Below are 9520 nucleotides of genomic sequence, written 5' to 3'. Positions count from 1 at the left end.
CAGCTTTTGACACGCTGTCGGCCACGTGACGCGTGGCTCCAATTTATCTCTTCTGCCAAAACTGTTGAAAACCCGCTGCCGCCCAAACCTGCTGCAAGAAAATATTCCTCAGCTGCAGAGGGAAGAGTCATTCATTAACTTATTTTCTCTCATTTAACTATTAAAATGATAATCATCCCCAACTACAGAGCTTAAAGAGTCGTTTTAAGAAAGTTGTGTATGTCAGTGAATTGGTGTATGTATTCGTTACGTGGCTTTCCCCAAAGAATTAAATAAAATTTAACTAGTTTTTTAAAAGAACTTAACATGCGCAGGCCTTCGCTAAAAAGCCCTGATAGGTCTGTGATGCATCTTTCTGTGGCCACTGCATATTTACCCATTCTGTCTGTACCCACGGTTACACAGTTGAACATACGTAGCATGAATAGATTCAGAGCTTATTTAGGGTTGGGGGTTGTACCAATAAGAATGCACTCGAAAAGCTCTTAATTTAAAGGCCCCCGGATGATTTTGTAGAGCAAGGTAAATTAATGAAAAGACTCGCAGCTCTTGCAGCAGGTGAAACCAAAGTGACTTCCCGACTTGTGAGCGTATATAAATCCACCCCCCAAATAGCTGGATCCCCGGAGCTGCTACCCCTAAACAACACCAAGCGCCGGTTTTTTTTTTTTCCCCCGCTCTGGGTAACAAGACCATTAGGAAAATGGAAGAGAGCCACCACCTCTCTAACGCCCGCCCATTCCCTTCTCTTTGGGGCTTTCTGAAAAGTGGGCACTTCCACCCATCTAAGAGGAAAGGGAAATCCTGACCCTACCGCGTGGGTGTGGGAAATGGGTTGGAGGTAGGTCGAAGCCACCGTGGGATGTTGGACAAAATTGCTAACAATCCTCTTTCTGCTCATATCAGAGTGGGTTTGGGGTGTAAAGACGAGCTAGGACCCTGGGGACTGGGAGAGCGAGGCTAACCCGGATCTGACCCAGGCCTCTCCCCACCTCTTCTCCTCTCCCCTAGGCCAGTCAGTCGTGAGCAGGTTACCCCGAACAGCGGCGGGGGCGGGGGGAACTTCTTGGGGCAGAGGGACTGCCTCTACAGTCGGTGGGCGCTCCCGCCCGGGGCGCCACAGGCTCGGAGAGGTTCGTTTCTTGCTCTTGGAGTGGTGCTTTAGCGAGAGCCAATATCCTTTTGTGCTAATAGCCCTGTCCTCATTTGCTGCCTAATTGGACTATATAAAGCCAATAACAGGGGAGCTCTTATAGCCCGAAGCCAAAGCGCCAAAATCTAAGGCAAGGAGAGAGGGGGCGGCGGCAGTGGCGGCTGCGGGGCCAGGGTTTGGCTGCGCCTTCTCTTGCCTAATCCCATTTGCCATTGTACGTGCCCAATCGCCGTATACTCTCCGCATTTAACTTGGATGACATTTTGATTTCATCATTAGCATCCGGCGCCGGATTGACGCAGCCCCAAGCCGGGGACTCGTCCAGCCGCCTCCTCCCCGTGAGCAGCAGCCGCCGCCAAGCCTCCTCAGTCCCAGTGTCCCGTCTGCTGTCCCGCGGCCAGAGCTGTACCCCCCCCTCCCGCCCAGCGTTCCCCCCACCTTCCCTCACTCTCCTGCTCCCCCATCCCTTCCTCCTCCCCCCCCCCCATGCAATCCCGCCCCAGTAGCTCTCTAGCTGGGTGCCCACATCCCTACCCCGCCCTCCAGACGCTGGATTTGCGCCCGGTGCTGCTCCTACTTTGCGCCGCCTCGTAGTTGAGTTGTGTTTATGGTCTGAGTTGCCGCTCGACCGCCCGCCCGCCTGCCCCGTGTAGCGGGGACCAGGAGGAAAGGGGAGGATGCCGGAGCCGGGACAAGAACCCTGCAGCAACACTAGCACCCAACCTCCCCAACCGCCGCCGCCTCCCCCACCGCCGCCGCCACCGCCGCCGCCGCCGCCCAAGGACTCCCCGTTCTCCATCAAGAACCTGCTTAATGGAGACCACCACCGGGCGCCCCCAAAGCAGCAGCAGCCCCAAAGGACGCTCTTCGCCCCGGCCTCGGCCGCTGCGGCCGCTGCAGCCGCGGCTGCTGCCAAAGGGGCCTTGGAAGGCGCTGCTGGCTTTGCGCTCTCGCAGGTGGGCGATTTGGCTTTCCCCCGCTTTGAGATCCCGGCGCAGAGGTTTGCGCTACCGGCGCACTATCTGGAGCGGTCTCCAGCTTGGTGGTACCCCTACACCCTGACCCCCGCGGGGGGACATCTGCCCAGGCCAGAAGGTACCTATGGTTCATTTCCTTTTCCCTTTTCCAAAACTCTTCTCCGCCTTGCCGTTTTTCCCTTTTCTCTTCATTCTTCCACAGCGTCTTTTCTCTCTGCCTACTTTTTTGTCCCTACTTGCAACTTGGCCCTTTACATCGCACATCCTTTCAATCCCTTTTTGGCCCTATTTCTGGATCTCTTCTTCCCTGTTCCTCTTCTCCTTGCCCCCCACTCACTTGGTTCCAGCTCCCGCTCGGTCGGCTTGTATTGCTACGTTTCTTGGTACCAATCCCACTTGGAAAGAAAAGAAATCGAGTGAGCTCACTGAGTAAAAGCCCTGCCTGGTAAAGAGTGGCCCTGGTGTAAGGGTAGGGGGCAAATGGGCTGTATTAGAGGGTCGAGGGGGACTAGAGAGGATGGGGAATTCGAACTGGAAAGAGAAAGCGCTTATTTACAAGTTTGGTCCAACAGATTCAGGGAAAGTCTTTCCCCTGGCCCCTAGCGGACAGGGGAGAGGACGAGAAAAAGAGAGCCTAAGGCGATGGCGGCTTTGTCACCATCCGGTTCCTCTCTTCTTTGGATTTCGTGAGGGCCCCTGGACACCGAAATCTAGCGACCTCCTCTTCCCTGGGGAGGGAGAAAGACTCTGGAGAATAGAGACAGCAAGCCCATTATGAGGAACGTCCTTGGTTCTGAAGTTGACAAAGCAGTGGTGGAGTGAGCTTAGGGGACAGAGGAGGGCAGCGGGGCCAGCGGCTTTTCTCGTGCGGCCTAACTAAAAGGGTGATATCTCTCTGTGTGTGCGTATGTGTGCATGTGTGTTCGTATGTGCGCACGTTTGGGTGTCTTTTCTATCACCTACAGCGGCCGAGAAATCCCTCCTGCGAGACTCGTCCCCCGCTTCGGGCACAGACAGAGACTCTCCCGAGCCTCTACTCAAGCCGGACCCGGACAAGGAGCTGGACTCCAAGAGCCCGGACGAGATCATCCTAGAGGAGAGTGACTCGGAGGAAGGCAAGAAGGACGACGCGTCGGCTGGGGCCGGCGCCGGGGCAGCCGGGCAGGGAGGCGAGGACTGGAAGAAGCGAGCCGACAGCCCGGAGAAAAAGCCCTGCCGGAAGAAGAAGACGCGCACGGTCTTCTCCCGGAGCCAGGTCTTCCAGCTGGAGTCCACGTTCGACATGAAGCGCTACCTGAGTAGCTCCGAGCGCGCCGGCCTGGCGGCCTCCCTGCACCTCACAGAGACCCAGGTGAAGATCTGGTTTCAGAACCGACGGAACAAGTGGAAGCGGCAGCTAGCGGCCGAGCTGGAGGCGGCCAACTTGAGCCACGCAGCCGCTCAGCGCATCGTGCGAGTGCCCATCCTCTACCACGAGAACTCAGCTGCCGAGGGCTCCGGCGCGGCCGGGGCCCCAGTGCCAGTGAGCCAGCCGCTCCTCACCTTCCCCCACCCGGTGTACTACTCTCACCCAGTCGTCACATCGGTGCCATTGCTGCGGCCGGTCTGAAGGTGGGGCAGGGGAGGGGGGCGCTGGGGACCCTCCCCTAACCCCCACCCCGGAACTGGACGCGTGCGTGCGTATGCAGGGGTGTGTGTCGACTGGTGAGAAGTGAAGTGGGACTGACCCTCCCGGCTCCCCAGCTCGGAGGGGCCAGGATCGGCTTCAAGAACCGGAGAGCAGGGGTCAGTGTCCCCTTCCCCCTCCCTGCCCTCTCCCCCAAAGGTAACATTTTTGTGTGTATTCTCAATGCATTTCCGTGCATTTCACCCTCACTAGATTGGAGGCTGTCTTGACTCTTGTCGGCTTTTCTTTTGGTTATAAGAAAGGTAGAAAAGGAAACCCTGACAATTTTTTTCCGTCCAAGTCTCTAACATGTCATCTCCAGCTCCCTGCCCTAAATGTGCTGAACTCTAGCTTTTGGTTTTATTTTTAAATAAAGGGAAAACAAAAACAAAGCAAGGGTTCAAGGGGAAAAGAGAGAATGCCTCTAGTTCTCTCCTCTTTTCGAGCATTATTTTCCCACATATGCTGAGGAAGGGAATTAGCATTGCACTGCTTTTAGTTCTTGGATTTTGCTTCTTCCCCGGCCACTTAATTTTCCTCCTCTTTTAGTTATCTGTTCGCCCCTTTCAAATAAACCAATGACAAGCTGTTTCTCTCTACCCCACCTCTCTAGCAATTGTCTTGGGACTGGAAGATTCACTAATGAAGTTTTAAAAGGAGATAAGAAAACCAAAAGAAAAGCCCCAAACCGAAAATGAAAACAATTATATACTCTAACCTGTTTTGAGTGATATTATTTATTGGTAAGCTATTATTTAGGGAGTAACCCTCCTTTGTAAATTATTCTTTCTATTATTATTTCTACAACCTTCTCCGCCCGCCCCCCTTTTTGGGTAATTTAATTGTTGTACTTTTGACCTGTGCAATATTGTACGAAATTTTCTGAGAGCACTGTGGCTTCCTCCAGGGAAGGAAGGGAACATTTTCATTGTTAAATTGTGATCATTCGAGTAGCAAATAAATAAATAAATAAATAAATAATAAATGAAGTAGTGGGGGAAGGAAGGAAGGAAGGAGGGTAGGGAAATTGAGCACTAGCTCTGCTCAAAGAGGCAGCTGGTTATTGGAGCGCTTTAAGTGAAGGACAATCAATTTAGGATAATTTTAACTTATTTGATAAATGTACAGTTTTCTTGTAAAATTCACCTTAAACCTCACAGCCCGGAGGTTCTGCCATTCAATCCAACCTATGTTTCCTTCTGTCTACTAAGCCTGTTGTTGGGCAATAGGTTCCTGTCATCTCCCTCCTCCTACCCCAAAGGATTTCCTTTTACATCTGTCGGGTTCAGTCTCTTTTTAAGAAAAAGGAAAAAAAAGTAAAATATTGTTACGCTGAATGTCGTCGTGAGATTGAAATAATAAAAACAAAAAGAGCAAAGGCGCTTATGTTCGAAGGTTGTGTAACTTTTGGAAATTCTCTCCAACAGGTGTTTCTGAAACACCTACTTTCCTCTCTTCTCCTCCATCCTTTCTATTCATTGTGATAAGTGGGTGCACACACCTATAATCCAGTCTCTAGGGAAGACAAAGGTGGCTTTGTCTGGAGCAAGGAAGATTTCCCAATAGTATCACCCTGATTGATCTTCTCAAGAGCGAGGTGGAGCAAGGGGAGTAAGGAGAGTTTTTTCATATGGTTTGCAAAAATTCCACTAGTCAAGAGAGCAGGCTGACTGTCTAGTCTGCATCTCTCAGTGCCCTGTTCCAATGTCTCTTATTGCCATGAGTCTGTGTATAAAAGATTGTAGCCCAATTATTTCCGGGATGATGTGGAATTTCTGGGAAAGCCTTCTACGAAGCCCTTTTCATCTATTTTGTGCCACCAAGACCTATCCCCCTTGGGTCGTCCTTGGATAAAAGAGAGAAGAAAGGAAGAGGAAGGATAACTTGGGGGTTGAACATCCGCTAGAGGTAAAGCGAGGCAGGTGCAGAGACTTCAAATGCCGGAGAGGCCGAGATATTAAACGCATAAGAAAGAACAGAAAGTTGAGCAGCCAAAGCCGAGATTTCAGTCTTCTTCCTCAACTTTCAGAGATTCTCCCCTCCTTAGGCACAGCGTTGCTCCTTCAGCCTGAGGCTGCAGAGTTGTAGAAGAGTCGAAGTCTTGATCTAAAAAATAAGAGGGAAAAGATAGCAATTCTACTCTAGGCTGACCGATTGGGCCTTAGTTGCAGTTTTACCCCAGCCAGCTCTGCTGCCCAGCCCGGAGGGAAAGGGGAGGGGGGAGCCCACAGGAATTCGGTGTCTTGATTTACCTTCGGGAACCGGACACATACCGACGCGGGCGCGCGCGCGCACGCACACACACACGCACGCACACACAACCAGGAACTAGTTTCAGTACTGCTGTCCAGGGTTTTCATTTCAAGTGATTCCAGCTTCTAAGCTAAGTAACTTCTTCAGAAGAGTGCTTTTTTTTTTTTTAAATGAGGATTCACTGAGTTTCTTTTCCTTTCCTTTTTCTGTTTTTGGATCCCTCCCCTAGACTGAAAGAGAGAAGTGCAATACTATGCTCAGTGCTGAAGCTACGGGCTGAGGCAGAGCCCCTAGCCAAGCCGGTTCAGCATCTTTTTACCCTTCCTCTCCCAGGCGGCAGCAGCCGGCACAGCATTCTCCGGCTTTGCTTCGGGAGAGCCGGGCTGCCTACTTTCGCCTCGAGATTCCCGCCCTGCTGTGCTTTGGAAGCATCCTGGCCTCTTCTCGAGGAAATGGCCCTAATTTTCTTGTAAAAATCTGTGCCTGGGTCTTCAGTAGGAGAGCAGGAAGAACTCTCCACAACCCATGTAATGGCTAGAATATACTCTGAGGAAAAACTGGCCAATAGGTGGGAATTATTTGGAGCTGTCTGGTTGCCCAGCGTTTCACTTATATGAACTGTCTGGGTGTGGAGAGAGTTCCAGGAAGGGTACGGATGAAGATCTCTTCTGGGGTCTGATTTGTATTGGGGGAGGGAGAGAGAGAGAGAGAGAGACTGACTCTTTTTAATCTCTTACTTTTCTTATGTGCTCCGTGACCTTAGCCCAGCAGAATTTATTCTTTTCTAGCTGAGACGTTAAGCATCATTTTTTGGTTGATGAGAAACTGCCCCCCAAAGAACTCGGTGTACATACGGCAACATTTTGAATTGGTCTCCAGTGAAGACAAATCTCCCTTTATTTCCCCTCTGGTTTGGAATAAAAACGAGGACATTGTTGTAAATGAAAAACAAACAGAAAATCGGGGTCAAAATATGTTGTCCTTTGTGTCACCTGCAAACAGAGTGATGCCTTTGACTGTTGGCAATACTAACTGTGAGACGGGTCAATAACAGCTCATTAAAAATGATGTTGCAACAGCAAACACGTCCTTAGACTTTACAGCAAGAGCGATGTTATCAAACGCCAAGAAAATCCTTCTTTATTTGTGTTTAGATTCTAGAAAACGGTTCTTGACTGACCCAGTCTTTACAAAGTCGAGAAATAACTAGTTCGTTACAAGCACAACTTGTTCTCTGCAATGCTTCCTTTGGACTTTTATTTCCTCCGTCAAGCCCATTCCCACCCCGTTCTTGGCTGAAACAAATTATCTAACATTGATGATAGTCTGGGTCCCACAGACCCATGCTCCTGGTGCCTCTAACTCTGTCTGTCTGTCCACATCCCTACCTGCTTGCTTCAGGTCCAAATAAAGTAGATCCCAGAGTGTTAACACTTGTTTTGGTTACATTGAGAGGGAATTGATGTAGCATGTTTTGCAACATAGTGAGTTATCAAAACTGAACTCCACTGTAGAATTGGCAAGGACACCATACTTGCCAGGAGTCCAGATTAACTAGATGATCTAATTATTGTGCCGGGGAGTTGTCCATAGAAGGGTCCATGAGACTCAATTCTAGCATCCTCAACTCTGCACCAGACATCGACATAGGCCTCACCATCCCATTTGGCTTTATACTCTTCTATCTATTTGGACCTTGATGAGCCTGTCTAGATCCAAATGGGACACACTGACTGCTTCCTTGGTTCTGTGTTTAAAAGCCTGCTGGGAAGGTATGAAGTAGTGCGAAAGGGAGAGATTGTGGAGTAAGTAACTTTTCCTTAAATTCAGCTATTATCCCACAAAATTCTCTACACTCTCAGCCAGATGCCTAAAATACAGCCCTCAGACCCTGAACCAAGATTCTCTGATTGCTTTGACTCAGACCTTAGAAATCCCCCAAAACGAAGCCCCTGAACTCAGGTTGAACACTCTGCCTTCTAAAAGCCTAAAATAAAACTAAAGGAATTCGGGCCTCTTTTCCTAACTTCTCTAAATGGCACTGGTTTCTATGCTAAAACCTTCAAGCAATGCTGCATCTTCCCTCTCACATTCTCCCTTCCTCCACCTTTACAGAGGTGTTTCAGGGTGGTGGGTTTTAATTTTGCTGTGCCCCCTTCCTCCCTACCCCAAGTTAAGACTGGTGCAATCAGTTCTTAGGAGGAAAGGAGAAGTGCCCCTTTCAAACCTCAGGATAGGTCCTAAGCCTACAAAGTGGAGATGAAAGGAGAATGGGGAAGACCTGGAAGAGATTGAAAATGAATTTCTCAGACTTGTTGGCATCTCAGTGCCTCCACAGTGAGGTAACTGCTGCAGGTTGAGTGACAGGGTTTCTGCCAGTCAGACACTAAGTTGATTCGTTCATATCCTAAAACTGCTGGCAACTGCCTAACCAGTTGTTTTTATCGAGGCCACTGTGGTTTCCAAATCTGTGCAATTGTTTGCACAGAAAAAGATACATCCTTTTCCCAGGCCCGCTGTTTGGAGCTTGGCTAAACCGAACTGGCTGAGGTGTTTCTATTAGCAACACAGATGTATTTCTTTTATTTGGTAGTAAACAGAGGGGGCTTGTGTACAGCAAATATCAGCAAGAAAGATATAAACTCCCTCCCCCCCCCCCCTCCTCCTGCCACCAGGGTTTCATTAAGGAGACTTGGACAGCCTCCTCCGGAGACTTCAGTTGAGATTAAACTGCAGAGCCGACCTCCAGGCAGACCTCAGAGCACACCTATCTGTTTGGGTCCTCCAGACAACTTTAGGCTTTTATTGGAGAAATTGAGGTTGGTAATTCTTTTTTCTCCTCTTTTTCATGCAATAAAATGAACGCGAGTTTATAGGACCGAGGGGTCTGGCAAGTGCCCTTCTCGGGTTGAAACTGGGCATTCACTGAAGATAGGAGTCGTAAACAGCTGGGGAACCTCTGGTAGAGCAGATGTGAGGATGCTGGGATGGAAATGGGGAGGGGGAAGCACCTTCTGTTGGACAGTCGGAGTAAGCTTTCCCACCGCTTAACTCAGCTTTAACTACAGGGAGAGGACGAGGTCTGTCAGCCTCCAAACCAGCGACCAGTGTCTGTAATCATCGCTTTAGTCTATCGACTTCCTCTGCGGAGTAAACTGAATGAGAAGCCCATTAAGAGCATTAACAGATTGGTACAGCATTATGCTCCAGTTCATATTGATCGTCTAGCGTCTGTAAAATATTGTTTCAAATGAATCTATTGTTCCCCGGCTCCGTCGTCGGTGCTGATGACCTTGGTGTGTTCTCCAACAGTCCGACCAGCCCTTCCCGCCTCCCATCTGATTAACTACTTTTTATAACCTGTCCGAGGCTCAAGGAGCATAGAGAAAAGGAGACAGTTCACAATTCACTGACCAAGCTTCCCTACCTATCTTCCGGGGCCTCAGTTTACTTATCAGCAAAATTATCGGA

The 9520-nt window shown here is 49.7% G+C and overlaps 1 protein-coding gene across 1 annotated transcript; it reads left to right on the top strand.

Annotated features, from left to right (window-relative positions):
* The first annotated feature begins 1830 nt into the window (after positions 1–1830).
* HMX3 (H6 family homeobox 3) lies at positions 1831–5085 on the top strand. The gene is made up of 2 exons (XM_043987964.1): positions 1831–2248; positions 3096–5085. Exons 1-2 carry the CDS (start codon positions 1831–1833, stop codon positions 3737–3739), a joined length of 1062 nt encoding a protein of 353 aa, XP_043843899.1. The 3' UTR covers positions 3740–5085.
* The last annotated feature ends 4435 nt before the right edge of the window (positions 5086–9520 follow it).

Source organism: Dromiciops gliroides, chromosome 2, assembly GCF_019393635.1.
Source record: "Dromiciops gliroides isolate mDroGli1 chromosome 2, mDroGli1.pri, whole genome shotgun sequence".
NCBI lineage: Eukaryota > Metazoa > Chordata > Mammalia > Microbiotheria > Microbiotheriidae > Dromiciops > Dromiciops gliroides.
Note: the sequence above shows the minus strand (reverse complement) of the source record. Positions and strands in the feature narration are given on the sequence as shown.

What these genes read in the sequence shown, in the direction of transcription:
- HMX3 (XM_043987964.1), top strand. Translation starts at nt 1,831, where the DNA reads ATGCCGGAGCCGGGACAAGAACCCTGCAGCAACACTAGCACCCAACCT. An exon ending in ACATCTGCCCAGGCCAGAAG is followed by an intron (nt 2,249 to 3,095) that starts GTACCTATGGTT and finishes TATCACCTACAG; the next exon opens with CGGCCGAGAAATCCCTCCTG.